This window comes from Pan paniscus, chromosome 23, assembly GCF_029289425.2.
Source record: "Pan paniscus chromosome 23, NHGRI_mPanPan1-v2.0_pri, whole genome shotgun sequence".
NCBI lineage: Eukaryota > Metazoa > Chordata > Mammalia > Primates > Hominidae > Pan > Pan paniscus.
Window position 1 is genome coordinate 37,972,702 of NC_085927.1, and position 16,325 is coordinate 37,989,026.

A 16,325-nucleotide genomic window follows, 5' to 3' on the forward strand; every position below is an offset into this window, starting at 1 on the left:
TGAGACTTGCTATGTGGCCTGTGCATGGTCTATTTTCATGAAATATTCCATGTGTGCAGGTGAAGACCGTGGATTCACTATCTGAGACTGGGTTCTCCTTAACCGCATTTCAGAAGCCTGTTCACAGAATTGTTTAAACCTACCACATGCTTTCTAACTTTTCGTCTGCTGATCTATCAAAAGAGTAGTGGCTTAAAACCTCCCATTATGATGTTTTTTCAAACTTGTAGTTCTGCCAATTTTCTTCATGAATTTGGAGGCTATGCAGTTAGCTGCATACAAATTTAGAATTTTGCCTTTTTGCTAAGTTTATCATTAGGAAGTGGATCTTTGTTTTTATTAGTGCCCCTTACTTTAATATCTAGTTTGCCAGTCCTTTTACTATCAGCCATTTGGGGCCCTTATGCTTTGGTGGTTTTCTTTTCAAATAGCATATAGCCTTTTAAAGAGCATGTGGCTTATTGCCATCATCTGTTAATCTACTGCTTAATTGTTTAGTTCACTTACATTTATAATGATTACTGATATTTTTCTTTTGTCTTATTTTTTAATTTTAATTTTTGTGGGAACATAGTAGATGTATATATTTATGGGGCACGTGAGATGTTTTGATTCAGGCGTGCAATTCGTAATAATCACATCATGGAGAATGGGGTGTCCATCCCCTCAAGCGTTTATCCTTTGTGTTACAAACAATCCAATTATACTTTTAGTTATTTGAAAATGTACAATTAATTTCATCTTATATTTGTCCTGCCTTTTAGATGTTTTTTGTTGTTCCTTCCTTTTTCTATTCCTTTACATCAACCAGGGTTTTACAAAATGAATCTGTTTCTCTTCCACTGACTAGTTTGGAAGTATAACCCTCTACTTCAATTTGTGTGTGTGTAACTACATATATTTAACTTACTCTAAAAATAATATACAATTTGTTCCTAAACTTATAGCACTTTAACTCCCATGTTTTACATATTATTGTCTAGTATTTTTTGTTAGCCAAATGAAACATTACTCTTTTTATAAAGGCAATATTTGTGTTCATTTATGCATATTTACCCAATTCTTTACTATTCCTTCATGCTTCTCACACTTTTGCATATAGAATTATCTTCCTTCTTTCTGAAATACTACCTTGGAAGTTTTGTTAGATGATATAGGGATCTGGTGGTGATGAACTCTGTTTCTGTTTGTCGAAATACGTATTCAACTGTAGAACTTTCTGGCCCTCCAACTATGAGTAGCGTCTAAATCACCCCCCCACCGACAGTGCCCCCAGACCAGAGACGTGCGGGACAGCTCTGCTGCATGCATGGTCGTGCTCTCTGCTTGGCGGATGTGAGGCTATGGTGTAGAGGTGGGGTTAAAACTAGAGAGATATGTGCTCAGTAATGACACACGGCCACTCCATGTACTGCAAAGAAATCTAGACAGTGTGGAAAGAGTAGAGAAAGTGATCCAGATACAGCACTTAAAACTGAGGGAACTCATGCTTTAATAGACACTGAAAATCACAAAGGAGGAAGGCCAAGTGCCTTAGCAATCTCAATAAAAATATGAAGTTCTTTTTACATGGTAAATTTCATAATATAAAAAGTTTAATGTCTGGAAACGGTGTAATTTACAAAAAAAGTCCACGTAGGCCAAAGATGGCTAACACTGCATATAAGGAACGTGAATGCCAGTGGGAAGGTGTCTGAGGAGGGGCAGGGCCACAGGTGTCCTGACAGGGAACATCTTTGAAGGATCTGGCACAAACAAGGGCCCAGTTCACAAACCACAGGTACACTCATATTAGATAGAACAGCAGAATAGGTGATGAAAATTATACAGTTTTCACTTGTTGCCTACTTACTGAAAGCAAACCAGATTATTGCATGGCATTTTTCCAGCCTGAACTGAAATTATCAAGGCTACAGTTCTTCTTGTGGGTCTGCAAATGTGTGTGGCTGGGAGGTGGCAGAATCGGCACGGGCCAGGGACCGGCTGCAGTGATCATATGCTGGAGTGTCACTGGGACAGAGAGAGCAGGATGAGGACAGCGTGGGTGACACCTTTGTCTCCTGCTAAAACCCAGCAAGTTTCAGTGTGGACCGTGAATTTTTAAAAAATGGAATGGAGGTGAAAACTTTCATTTTGTGTTGCACATCAGTGTGGATCAAAATGTAAGTTTTAGTAGCAATTTTTCTCTTGATATTTTGACTTAATTTAAAAAATCAAATTAGTTGAGTCATTTACTGGAGAGAATTAAGAAAGCTTTGACTCCCTTGCTCTGTGGTCCTGCTGAGGTTTCTAAGAGAGGGGAGTTGTACGGCTTATAGTCATTGTATTTACATCTGATGGAGTAGCAGAGGGTAGGGCATGCCAGTTTCCTGAACTAAAAGGAAATATATGCAATGCTTTCTGCAAATGGTAAGGAAAAAATTGTTTTGTAAATATTACATCCATGGACTCCTCCCAAGTGGGACAAAGAGCTAAGGGCTATGCAGGAGGCATTTGCTTCCATCCACATGGCCCTCACATACCCTGGGCTCCCCAGACGCCAGTCAGTCTATCCACTACCTGACTTGCTTTTCCTAGACTGGAGAAACAAAATGTTATTCCATTTTCTGTCATCCATACCAGGAGTCAGCAAACTTCTTAAAAGGCCAGGTAGTGGCTGGGCGCAGTGGCTCACCTGTAATCCCAGCAGTTTGGGAGGCCAAGGCGGGTGGATCCCCTGAGGTCAGGAGTTCGAGACCAGCCTGGCCAACATAGTGAAACCCCATCTCTATTAAAAATACAAAAATCAGCAAGGCGTGGTAGTGGGTGCCTGTAGTCCCAGCTACTTAGAGGCTGCGGCAGGGAGAATTGCTTGAACCCAGGAGGAAGAGGTTGCAGTGAGCCAAAATCACACCAGTGCACTCTATCCTGGGTGACAGAGCGAGACTCTGTCTCAAAAAAAAAAAAAAAAAAGGCCAGGTATTGAATATTTTATGTGGTGTGGGCCAAAGGCAAAATCAAAAATATGATGTAATTACTTATATAACCCTTTAAAAAGGTAACTTAGCTCATGGCTGTGAAAAACCAGACCGCTGACCAGTCTTAGCCTGTGGGTCATAGTTGCCAACCCCTGATCTACACAAAGAAATCTTGGTGAATTATACCATTTCCTTTAATTCTAAGTGCATACTTTTTCCAGTGTAGCCTGAAACATTCACTGTGATTTTATGATTTTACTCATACAAGAACACCAAGACTGACATACACATAAAGTGGCGGTGACTTTACAGTGGCCTCTAGACTGTTCTATCATTTTATCACTTTTGTTTTCCCTTCCTTGAAACTTATATTTAAGACAGAATAAAACCACATAAACCATTGGCTCTTCAGTATGAAACCTAAAACAACAATGCACATGGGACTAAAACCAGGTTAGAGTCCATGAGTAACTCCTAGCTGGCTCAATAACCACAGGAAGCGGCAGGGTGGTGGGGGTGTTTGCTAGAGAGGGGCAAATAGGGCCGCAGCCTTCCCCTCACAGAAAGAGAGCACAGACCCCAGAGCTTTACTCCAGGGATCCTTGGCACTTGGGAAAGAAGGAGGCTGAGAGATTTGCTAAGAGAGGGACAGCCTAACCATCTGCATATGGATTTAGAAACTTGAGGTTTACTTTTCATTGTTAAGAACCTGATTTTGCTATCTAATGCACAGTGCTATAGATTTGGTCTTCACTTGCTACACTGGTACTTTTATTACCATTTTTTCCCCTACTAACATAAAGAAACCCTCATAATTGCTGGCTTCTTTATAAAGTACTTCGCTTTCAGTGTTGGGATCAGGGCTAGAATAAGACATGCTTATTGTTGGCTTTTGTCAACATGGCTGTTGGTTAAATTAAAAACCCCTAGGATGGAGCTCAGGAGAACACAGATTGGATAAATATTATCCTTTCTTCTTTTCAGAGGAGTACACTGAGGAACAGGTGAGATTGTCAGTGTATGCGCAGAAGCTGAGATCCCACCCATGGTTAAAACCCCCACCTGGGGATCCTGAGGTCAGTGCCCCCTGCCAGGCCCCTCAGGTCTGCTCCATGTGCTGCTGGTGGCCCAGGCCAGGTGGCCGCCCACCTTCATGAGGAACCCTGTAGTGAGGTGGGTAGGATTTTAATTTTAGAATTACCTAAAAGATACTTACCTAAATTCTCCAACTAAACTCAGTACTAATACGACTTTCAGCATTTCCTTTCTTTATAAAATAAATTAATGGTTACCCCTAACTAGATGATTCCCTTGTCTTGCCTCAAGCTGGCAACAATTTAAGTTACCGTCAGAGCTGTAGGAGAAGTCCACCTCCACTTTTTAAGATACATCTCTCTCTTCCCGGTTGGCCATAATCCAGGCATACATGCCAGCAAAAGGCCCTGTTGCTTAGGATCTGTACGTGTGGCTTCAGCAGTGGGGGAGGGGCCAGTCCTTCAGACAGCAGGAGCACAGGAGGCTGGCCAGGGCCAAGGTGAGGGCCTGGGGGCAGCTCACAGAGGCAGGTGCTGGGATTGTGGGGACCTGGCAACGGATTTAGATATAAGACAACTGAGGGACCTGGAGTTGGGAAAAGAGAGAGAATAAAATTCAGCAGCTAATAAAAGGGAACAGGAGCTGGAAGGCGGGATTCTGGTTAAATCTAGTTAGCCATGGACTTTTTTTTTTTTTTTGCTTATAAGGAAACGGAGTCATTTCAACCTTTCTTCCAAACTTGATAATTACTTATTGACGACTATTCAAAATTTGACATTTTAAAAAACTTTTTGAGCTTTTAAAAATAATAGCTATAGATGCAAAGTACTATTGATAATAAAACCAAGTTGTTTATCCATATACAAAAAAGGTCAATAATGTTTTAAAAGCACAAAGTTGCATTTTAAATCACAATTGCATAGTTCTAAAATGCCTGGATAAGAGTTACATAATTTTTTTTTTAAGAAAATTCAAGTTTGGTTGACAGCGGGACCCAAAGGACATTTGCAGAGCAGAGTTCAGAATGGAAGCGCTGTTTCAATGTGAATTATTGCATTGTTGCTGAGATATTACACTATCATGAGACCAAAATTGCTACAATTTAATTACAAATCATTGGCATTTTAAAAACCATTTTTCTGTTTTTGGCTAATATAACACTTTCCTGTAGAATTCAACTGAAATTTCATATATCCCACCCCCAACCAGCAACCGAAAGCCTTAGAAAAAGCTCTATTTGTATTTCTGTGTATAAAAGGTACTGCATATATACCTCTTAGCAAAATATGTGCTCCCTTTCCTCTCCCCACCCCAGAACCATGATCATTTTTGTACAAAATCCTGGTGAAGAATCATATCAAAGATGAGAAGCAGGGAGTTCAAAGGTAAACAAACATTTGGTGAAGTGTGTAGGAAATTCCATGAGCCTCCTGTACCAGCCCCACAGAAGTCCTGGCTTTTGGTGAATGTGGCCCAGAAAAGCCACCAGTGTGTGTGGCAGCCTTTGGACGTGGTGGTGCCCCTCACCCGCAGAGCACAGCATCATGAGGGTGCTGGTGGCTGTGGGGGGACTGCACTCAGGGAAGGGCTGAAGCAAACGCCAGGCCCCCATCTGCAGGCTGCTCAGAGTCAGTGGGTATAAAAGATGCTTTAGCATTTGGAAGAAGGGAAAAATCTTCCTGGGGACAGGAACTTGTAGCCATTTCCAGAAGGAAGTCTCAAAGGGCGCGCGGGGGCTGTGGCGGGAGGGCCGGCGGGCAGCGGCAGTGAGCCCAGCGAGGTGGTCTCGGTGCGCCAGTGTCCGTTGGGAGGGGCTTTCGGTGGAGCTCCGTCATGCTGCTGCAGGGACAGCTCCTTCAGTTCAAGCTTATCCACTCCCTCCTCCTTCTTATTGTGCCGTGGTGACAAATTCAACAGACTGAGGACATCCCTTTTGGAAGTCATCGTGCCAGGAGCCCCCCGGAAGATCTTCATTGGCCCTGTGGAATGCTGGGGTGTGCTCTGCCAGAACATCTTCAGGTTATGGACAGCCTGCACCTTTTCATCAATGGCTGCCATTTTCAGTTTGTCTATGTCGGGAGCGTCTGCTGGACTTGAGCGAGCAGATCCAGCTGAGGAGTAGGAGAGAGCTGGGGAGGGTGCACTGCCAGCAGGAGACTGGTGGCCGGAGCTTGGGGACATGTTCCTTGGTGATTTGGAAATGTGAGCGCTGTAAGGAGAGCTGGGGTACTTCAGTTTAAAGAGAGGCTGGTCCAGCTGGGAAGTCTGTGAGTCGCAGCCGGGCGATGGCCGGCCACTGTGCTGGCTCGGGCTGTCTTTGATGGACATCTCTGAGGTGGTGGGGCTGCTATATCCGGAACTCACCTTGGGCAGGGAGGAGCTCCTGGCTGGGGGCTTTGGTTTGACAGTGACTGGTGATGGCTGACTCTTCTGATGGGAGAGAACAGGCCTGCTGAACGCACTGGTTTCTGACGCTCTGAAGACAGCAGTGCTGCTGGGCGCCTGAACGCCGTCTTCAGGGTTATTACTCTTGCTCACCTGGCCGCCGCTCCTCTGAAGACGCTCCACCGCAATGAGATGACTCTGTGTCTCCTCCAGAATTTTCTGGGCTAACTCTTGTGGATCCAGTTTTGGGTTGCTTTCTTCTTGGGATTTCACGGTACTGTCCGTTTCTGTGCTAGACTGGTCTGATTCTCCTGTATCTGAGCTTGCTAGTTTTCCCACCTTTTGGAAGGGTGAGTTGGGGCTGGGAATCAGAGTCATTTTCACTGGAGAATTTGGAGTGCTGATGCTCCCTTTGGAGCTCACCGAGACTCTCATGCCTCCGGCTGTCCCAGGTTGGGGTTGTTTGTGGTCTGGTGAGAAGCATGTGTTTCGGTTTTCTTGGTAGGTCGCCAAGGGCTCGTTACTGATGATAGAAAACCCTTCATATTCTTCTTCATCTTTGTTGCCTGCAGGGCGGGTCTGGGGAGGCGGCTGGCTCCTAGGCAGGGTGGATCTCTGCAGGTAAGCGTTCTTGGACCGGTCATGGTCCTGCCGTCCTCCGGGGCCTCCACCCTCTGATCCACCCTCGGGTTTGGAGACAAAGCTCATTGAGGAGGCAATGGAGCTCAGACTGTACACAGAGATGGCATCTGAGGCGATGCTGTCCGCACCGGTGGGAGAGAAGGGGGGTTGCTGGTAACCCAAGGGCAGGGCGTTGGAAACAGACTGAGCAGAAGCAAGAGACTCCAGGGAGGAGGAGCTGTCAAGGCTGAGGCGCTTGGGTAGCTCAGTAGAATCTAAGCACAAAACACAAGGGCCCCAAGGGCAGTTAGAATTCTATATGGTTTGATTTTTCTTTCAAAATTTACAACATCTTTATATGCATAGAAGCTAGCAAAGAATTATGCAAGAGCTACTCATATTAATCTTACAATCCTCAAAAACATGGTCCTGTTAGAAAAAGTAAATCTAACGTAGGGACAAAATCATTCTAGGAGAGCTCACAGCCACACCCACCCCAGACCCACCATGGCCCGTCTCCACTCTGCTCCCTGTCACATGCGGGGTCAAGGTAAGCAGCATGACCCTGTATCCGCCTTCCTCTGAGCAGGGCTGGCCGTGCTCCTGGGGTGGGGGCCCTTTGCTCAGCTGGGGCATGTGAGCAGTCTGTGACATCTCCTGCCCTCCTTTCCAGCTCCATCCCAGCAAGTCCCTCTGGCATCACCTACACTCGCTCTCCACACTGCCTCTCCCCCATTCTCTCAACTTATTCCATTCAGGTTTTAGTCCCTATCATTCTTATAAAGGTCACCAATGAGGTCCACACTGCCAAATCCAGAGTCCATTGCTCAGTTCTGCAGTGAGACACACCCTGCCCTCACCACCCCCTCCTCCACAGGCCCCTCCTCATCCTTGTCACTCCGAACCCTGGAATGCCCACAGGACACAATCCTCTTCCCCTCCAACCCGCATGCACCCCGGGTGATGCCATGCATGTTTCTGTCTCCATGCCAACCTCTCCCCTGAACTCCAAACTCACATACCAGCTGCCTGCATGGATGCCTAATGGATATCCCCAAACCGAATGTGTCCCAGATGGAACTCAAGCCCATTCCTCCTGCCACTTTCCTGACCTCAGCAGAGGGCAATCCCATTTTGGCAGTTCTTCCAAATAAAAAACAGGATACCACTTTGACCCATCTGTCATGACCTTCAGCAGACCCCGTTGGTTCCACCTGCAAACCATAACCACCTTCCAAGCCAGCATTTGCTCTTCCCACTGTAGCCAGCTTGGCCTTTAAGAACATCAGTCGGGCTGGGTGTGTCCCCAGGGCCTGGAAATCTCCCAGGCCCACATGACCTGAGTGTCCGCTCCCTTCAGGCCCTGTGGCCCCACAGAGGACAGGCACACCTGTCGCCGCGTTCCCGTCTGCTCTGCCACCACCCTCTCACTTCCAGTCCCTTGCCCTGCTTGAGCACGTGCCAGCACCTCATACATTGCAAGTTCCATGAGAGCAGGGAGTTTTTGTTTCCTGCTCCTGAATAGTCCCTAACTGTTCCCTAACATACACAAAAAATGTTGATTCACTTTTCTTCTGCTTCCCAAAATGTATGTGCTGGTGTCGGCCCCCAGGGAGAGCATGGCAGGCCCTGGTGGAGAACTGGTCTGAGGGCAGGCTCTTACCAAACAGAGACAGCAGGGACTGGAGCGCGAAGTGCACGGTCCGTCGGTGAGCTTGCTTCCCGGTTTTCAGGATTACTTCCTCCTGACCAACTTCACAGAGATCAAAACCTAGAGGAACAAAGAATATAAGCATCTGCTTCCTTCGGGAAGATTCCAGATCTTGAACATGAGCGCTATAGGGCTCCTTGTGCAACTTCATGGAATGCCTGCAAGGCCCTTCAGCAAGCATTTGGGCCTGGGGCTTCCCCATGTCTGCACAGAGGTTGGTCATGTGGCAGAGGGGTCGGGCTGCCCCACCCAGAACATCCACTCTACGCAGCCCCCATTTGGCGTGTGTGTGGCTCTCACTGCCTGGCTCTCCTCTGTCCCTTCACGGAAAGCACTATGGACCAGAACTCAGTAAGGCTCACTCACATGTTTTCTTTTCCATTTTTTTTTCACAGAAGTACGGTCTATATAAAGACTGTCCAGGACAAAAACTGGCCACTCCATTCAGCATTGACAGCAGTATTTAAAGCTGGTGCATGGTAAGGTGAAGAAGTTTCTCAAGGGCAAAGACAATGCCTTCATGCATGTTCAGTGTCTGCCCCCGTGGGCTTTGAAATGATCGCTGACAATGGGGGATCTGCAGTGACTTCTCTGCCTCTGCCAAAGCCCAGGGGTGCTGCTCCCTAATTATAAGGATTCTAATGAGACTCAGAGCAGGTGTAACACAGGGCATGGAGCTTCCTGAGCAAGAGGCTGGCTAACAAACTGTGGACGTGGTACTTAGACACATTAAGAGACATTACAGGGACACCAGCAAGTATGTCTCCCTGGGGAGAAGCCAAGTGCAGATGCTACGGCCACAGATGATATGGTTTGGCTCTGTGTCCCCACTCAAATCTCATCTCAAGTTGTAATCCCTGGATGTCGAGGGAGGGACCTGGTGGGAGGTGATTGGATTGGTTCGCATGATAGTGAGGGAGTTCTCACGAGATCTGGTTGTTTGATAAGTGTCTGGAATTTCTCCTGTGCTGTCTCTCCTGCCACCTTGTGAAGAAGGTGCCTGCTTCTCCTTCGCCTTCCGCCATGATTGTAAGTAAGTTTCCTGAGGCCTCCCTAGCAATGCAGAACTGTGAGTCAATTAAACTTCCTTTCTTTATAAATTACCCAGTCTCGAATGGTATCTGTATACCAATGTAAGAACAGACTAATACAGACAGGGACCACAAAGCAAGAATTTAGGGCCTGAAGAGTCTTCAGCATTGGAAATCTTCACTCAGAATCCCTGGTCCCTGCATTGAGAGCACTGGGTAGATCACTGAACTCCCCTGACAACACTGCAAAGTGCTGGGTACCTACGATGCCACACCCTCTCCTCTGACCTCACAGTGTTAAAGTAAAGTAAGGGGGCCCATAGTACACGATGTTACTGTCAGCATGCTATGTGTCGTGACTCAGCAACAGCACATTCACCAAAGGAGAAACCCCTCCGTCTCTCTATCTAGGCAGCCAGCCTTTTGACTTGTATTCGGGGATCTGGAGACTATCATTCCCTTAGGAATTAGGTTCACTAGAGGAGCATTCTGGTCACTATGGGACATTTTCCTCTGAATTTGAAAGTAAACAGCCCCTGAAAGCAACAGGAAGACATAATCAGAGAACTCAGCATTAAAAACCAATAATGAATAGTATCAATGTAATGCTTCCATTAGAAACCTCTACTTTTACCAAAATGATTTAAATGGGGTTGCTCAGAACTGAGTCCTCTCCATCTCTGACAGCCCATGCTGGGTTGTGAAGGTGTGTGCTTATTGCTGAGGACTGGAAAGGGGGCATTTCTTGGAGCCTTGGAGCGAGCCAGCCACCTCTCTCCAGATGACAGGCCTACCGGACACCACTCTCCTCCTCCCCGAGCTATATGTCAAAAGGCCATAAAGGTTGCAAATGCATGCAGACCGACTCGCCCCTTGAGTATCAGTGGCTCTTGGAAAATACAGAGAATAACTGGAACATCAACTAAAGTCCCCCATAATCCCAACACCAGAGACAGCCTGTGTTAAGAGTTTTTGGGTTTCCTTCTGTACTATTCTTGATGTATCTGGCAAAGGGACCTCAAAAGCAGGGAGTGTGCAGGGGAGGAAGCCTGGCTCCACCACCCCCACACCAAAGGGAGCCTCAGGCTCCATGAGGAAGAGAGCTTTTCCTTTATAAAGCAAGGTCTTGGCCAGGTGCGGTGGCTCACGCCTATAATCCCAACACTTTGGGAGGCTGAGGCAGGCAGATCACTTGTGCTCAGGAGCTGGAGAACAGCCTGGGTAACATGGCGAACCCCTGTGTCTACAAAAAATACAAAAATTAGCTGGGCGTGGGTGGTGCATGCCTCAAGTCCCAGCTACTTGGGAGGTGGAGATTGCAGTGAGCTGAGCTCGCGCCACTGCATTCCAGCACCCCAGCCTGGGTAATAGAGTAAGACCCTGTCTCCAAAAAAAAAAAGGTTGTGGTTGTGGCTTCGTCTTGCTGACTCACTCGTGGCAATGCCCCCAAGGCTTGCCCTATGGCTTCTCACAGAAGTGACAAGAGAAGCATCCCGGATGGGAACCCAGCCCTTCTCAGTCTAGCCTCCATCTGCTGCTGCCTACATAGAAATTTACTATGTTTACACCAGGAAAATGATGCTTTAAACCCACAGAAGAAAAGCATGTAGGCCAGGAGCAGTGGCTCACACCTGAATCCCAGCACTTTGGGAGGCTGTGTGGGAGGGTTGCTTGAACCCAGGAGTTTAAAAAGACCATCTTGGGCAAAATGGTGAAACCCAATCTCTACAAAAAAAGTTAAAAAAAATAAAAAACCAAGTAATGCAACCTGTAAAGGATGCCAAGCTTCTAATCCAAGGGGATTCAGAACCCCTGTGAGGCACTGTAGCTCCCCACTTTACCTTCACAATACACGACGTGTCTGAAAACACAAGGAGCCAGCCTTGAGCTGAGGTGGTCAGGGAAGGTCACCCACGAAACAGGTTAGACAGTGGGACCCCGAGCGGGAAGAAGCTTGCTTTTTTTTTTTTTTTTTTGAGACAGAGCTTTTGCTCTTGTTGCCCGGGCTGGAGTACAGTGGCGCGATCTCGGCTCACAGCAACCTCCGCCTCCTGGGTTCAAATGATTCTCCTGCCTCAGCCTCCTGAGTAGCTGGGACTACAGGCATGCGCCTCCATGCCTGCCTAATTTTTGTATTTTTAGTAGAGACGGGGTTTCTCCATGTTGGTCAGGCTGGTCTCAAACTCCCAACCTCAGGTGATCCACCCACCTCGGCCTCCCAAAGTGCTGGGATTACAGGAGTGAGCCACTGCACCCGGCAGGAAAGAAGCATTTTTAAGGATTCTCTGTCTGGCCATGTCTGACAGCTCATCCATATAACAGTGAGGTCAGACAGCCATCTTCTCAAGGGTGTCCACTTCTCTCAGTTTAAAATCCAAAGGCCTTCCCTGGCATCACAGCCCACAGATCTGCCCTGCCCCCTACCCCGCCCCGACCCCTCCGTGGCTGTTCCCTCGGCCTGGCACTTTCTCCTGCAAACATCCCAGTCTCTGTGGGCCTGTCCTGGCCCTGCTCCCACCCATCTGCTTCTGCCTGCCATGGTGCTCCCTGGCTTCCTAAGGCGTCCCTTAGACACTGTATTAGGTTTGTTCGTGTTCTCCCAGTAGAGTGCAAGCTCTAGGATGGTAGGAATTTAGTCTTTTGCTCACTGCTGCATCTCCAGTGCCTGGAACATTGCCTGACACATAACAGGTGTTCAAAAGAAACCTGTGGAGTGAATGGTTCCTGAGCCAGTCACTGGGCCCCTAAGTGGGGCAGGAGGGGAGTGGCTCACAGCCTCTTGTGTTCTATCAACAGATGCACCATTACAGGTACACAGCAATATGTCAGGAGTCACATCTGCATGTTACAAATGGTAAAAAAGGGAAATCGAGTGTCCTGCACTGACTGAGGCCCCTGCTATGTGCAGTCCTAGGTACCCATGGTCTCTCAGAGGTGGTTTCAATAGTACTGTTTTCCTGCCAGTTTTGAGTACCCGTTGACAGAGGACAACACTGAAACCATTATCATCTTATGACTCTAATTTTAGTTTTCTTTGGCTCCTAATAACACTTGACCTCCAATAATACTAGAGTCTAGCAGGTTCATGTTAAGGTAATGGGCACAAATGATAGAGATGAAATCACAGTGCAGAGGAAATGGCACAAAGCCATTTGTACCATTTGGGAATCCTGCTAAACCACTGGAATCTAAGTTAACTTTTTTTTGGAAGAAAAAGAGAGATCCTCTGCCTCAGTCCTCCTGAGTAACTGAGACTACAGGCATGCACCACCATGCCCAGCTAATTTTTTTTAATTTTTGTAGAGATGGGGTCTCCCTGTGTTGCCCAGGCTGGACTCAAACACCTGGCTTCAAGTGTTCCTCCCCCTCAGCCTCCCAAAGTGCTAGGATTACATGCGTGAGCCACTGTACCCAGCCTGAGTTAACTGTTTTAAGATAATATTTAAGAAGACACTGAGATACTTTGCCCAACAGAAACCAGGAGGAAAAACAGAGATTTAAAAGATGGAATTCAGGAACCCATTTAAGTCAAGGATTCTCTGCCTACCTAGAGCTGCCAGGAACTCGTGGCATCCCGGGAGCCGCCACAGCTGGACGCTGATGGAGACCTGAATGGGAGCTGATGCCAAGTCCTGCTCCTTCTCGCCAGCCTGGAGCTGAACCAGCACCTGGTGGAGCTGAGGAAGGGGGGACAGCGTGAGCACCCTGTGTCTCCTTCCCCTCCAGCCCACCTCAAGACTCGACCCATTATTCTTATGTCACCTGTCACTGGCATCGCTAATGACCCTCTCATGAGTGTAGCATTTGAGATTCTTTTTCAGGTGCATTCATACCTACTGTCCTGCTGTCCTCTCTGTGGGAAGCTCATGGGGCATTGGGGCAAGAGGCTGTGTGGCCTCCTGGGGCTGGGGCCGGGTTCTGCTTCCAGCCTTGTGTCTTCCCTCAGGCGTGGGAGAGCCTCACAGGAGAGGCCATGGAGAGTAGAAGGGATGAGTTAGGGGACCGGCCACCTCCCACTTTCTTAAGTCATCTTTAGGACCTTGAGGTGGATGGCGAAGAGGAACCCGGTTACATCTTAGAGCCTCACAGCTCGAGGAATTACCCACTCAAGTGTCCATTTCCTTTCAGATTTCAGGGTCTGTGGCCTCTCCTCAGGGGTCTGTGTGTGGGTTCACAGAGTGACACTCACTGAAAGCTGGTTCTGCCCCTGCTGTCTGGTGGACCTCAGGAGGTCAAATCAAGGACACAAGAAGGGCGGAGCAGGAAGAGGGGAGGCAGAGCAGAGAAGGGGACGGGCCACCGGTCCAGCAGCAGTGCGCACCCGCTGGGGCGCCGCAGCCCGTGTGGCTCCGTTTGACAGCACGTGCACCCCGAGCTCAGAGCCTGCCCAGGGGAACTCGGGGGTGGGTGGGTTGAGGGGCTCACCTGACAACAGTTGCTACTTAAAGTAGTACTCACCATTCCAACCATATTTTTAACAGCCTTCGGCCAGCAGATTATAAGAAAAAGAAAGAAAGAGAGAAAGAAGAGAGTTTAGACTCAAGCACAGGCTGTTACGCAACATGAGCTGATCACTGTTTAGGAAGCGCCACACCAGGCCCGCGGCTCTGACTGGGAGGGGAGAGGAGCAAGAGTCAGCAGGGGACACACAGGAGAACGGACAGCCACACCCAGGCCAGCCGCGTGCGGATCCAGGGGCTCAGGGGCAGCATCAGCCAGGCCTCCCTTCCCAGCCAGTAGAGGCTCGGGAGGGAAAGAGCACAGCGGGCGTTTGTAGCCAGCTCAGGAAACCAAGGTCCCTGGTTCCTGAGTGACCCAGGAAAGGTCCACCAGCTGCCACCACTGGGGGCAGCCTCGGGACATGTCCCTAGGGCCCAACAGCGTATCAGGCAGAAAGTCCCTGTGCTCCCATCAAAAGCAAGAAATTAAGCAACTGGCTTTTTGGCCTCTCAGCACAGCCTTGCAAATGGAGTATAATTTTGGCTTTCAGATTTTGTAGAACACAGACCTCTAGACCGCCTGGGTTCAGGATGCTTTAATATGCAATGTTCTGGAAGTGTCTTCCTGATGCTATTCAACGAGCAGGCGTCAATACACTTATTACAAAATGAGCAGGGACTCAGCCAAGGGGACAGGTCACTGTTGGTTCTAAGTTCCAAATCCAGGTGGAAACAGCCCTAGGTAGCACTCAGTGTTTCAGAGGCTAATAGTAGATGGAGCAGCTTTATTTCTCCATAGAAATATTTCCACTTCAGTGAAATTTGCTGGCAAATATCTCTAATAACAACATATATTACTTTTTCAAATTGTTACACTCCAAAATGGCCAGAAAAGCGCAGCTCTGTGCTCTTCAAGGGCTGCTCCAGCCTCCAGAAGTGCTCCCACAGCTGTCCCCCCAGGGGCTTGGTCCAGACCCTCACTGGCCAGAATGCAGTGGTACAGCATGGGTACTGAGAAGCTCCCAGGCCAAGCTGCAAAGGACCTACATGATGCTAAGAACTGGAACCCTCCGAACTCCTGAACTAGATCTGTATTTTCCTAAAAGAAAGCACATCTGCTAAGCAGTGTCTTGCATTAGAGTTGCTCCAGGGTTCACTGCTTTGCCTTGGTGACTATCTTGTTTCAGGCATGGTTAAGTACTTTGATCAAAGAAGTGTGGGAACACCTGCAGCCATCCTGGTGGGCTGGCCCCACACCTGGTGGCTTGGGGAGGGTGGCTGTAACACTCGTCAATCAGCTGAAAAAGTGGGTGGTGAGGAGGACAAGGTTCAGGAGACCACCGAGTGGAGATTTCAGGAAATGCCCTGAGACCACACGTGACAGGGGCCCCATAAGCATCCTCTGAAGGCCCTGGATGCTCAGCACATATGAGAACACTATGCAAACCTGCCCCTCTGTGCCCCTCTGAGTCAAGCACCCAGCTTCACCCTGGGGTTGGCCACACAGCTTCATCAGGGCCACAGCTGCCCATGACAATGCCAATAGCAGCCAGTGTCTGCTGGTACGACCTCCCATCATGCCAGTAAGGGGCAGTGCCACTGGCACGGATGCCTTGGCATCATAGATGGAAACAGCAGGTAAACAGCACTTGCCAGGGAGGGCTATTCTCTTACTCCCGGCCCTCACCTTCTCCTTTGAATCACAAAGGCGGTGAGACTGCATTCACTTACAGGTTCCTATTTAGGGCCAAGTTGCTCTGCCTTTCCAAATCAGCATGGGCCTCAGGCCCTGGCTCAGCCCTCCAGGCTCGACTTACCCGGCTGATGAGCTGCTCGCCCGTCTCGGAGGCAGTGATGAGTTTGCAAAGGGCTTGGAGGGCAGGATTGGGCAGACCTAAACCAAGAAAAAAGGGTAGAAGTTATTCAGAAGGGCCTCTGCACCCAAAAGCCTGCCACCTTCCCAGGGGAAAGAACCCTAAATCCTTGGCATCGGTGGCATTTTTCAGAAGCTCAGCACAGCTAGACATGTGTGTCTGTGTGTGCCTTGGAAAAGGACAGCGTGGTCTCCCAGGAAGGTGGGTGGAAGTGGGGTGAGTCCTGACCCTGTCGCAGTCCTCTAGGCGTGGCCACACTCCCAGGACCCAGG

General features: G+C 48.4%; 1 protein-coding gene and 1 long non-coding RNA gene across 5 annotated transcripts in view; one reads left to right on the top strand and one right to left on the bottom strand.

The window, feature by feature from the left end:
• The window catches only part of LOC129395146 (uncharacterized), a 67,537-nt gene extending 57,728 nt beyond the window's left edge, over positions 1–9,809 (top strand). The window contains exon 3 of the long non-coding RNA XR_010111809.1: positions 9,105–9,809. This is a non-coding gene — a long non-coding RNA (uncharacterized LOC129395146). The remainder of the gene's footprint in view (positions 1–9,104) is intronic.
• Positions 1,469–16,325, bottom strand: part of TTC28 (tetratricopeptide repeat domain 28) — a 704,109-nt gene continuing 689,252 nt past the window's right edge. For 2 of the 4 annotated variants that reach the window (XM_034949042.3, XM_008973577.4), the window contains 5 exons: positions 15,997–16,073; positions 14,199–14,222; positions 13,288–13,417; positions 8,662–8,769; positions 1,469–7,273 (listed from right to left, as the gene is read on the bottom strand). In XM_034949042.3, coding sequence (XP_034804933.2) covers positions 5,643–7,273; positions 8,662–8,769; positions 13,288–13,417; positions 14,199–14,222; positions 15,997–16,073 — 1,970 coding nt within the window. In that variant the 3' untranslated portion in view covers positions 1,469–5,642. The remainder of the gene's footprint in view (positions 7,274–8,661; positions 8,770–13,287; positions 13,418–14,198; positions 14,223–15,996; positions 16,074–16,325) is intronic. The other 2 variants (XM_034949043.4, XM_057301024.2) reach the window with 1 other exon arrangement.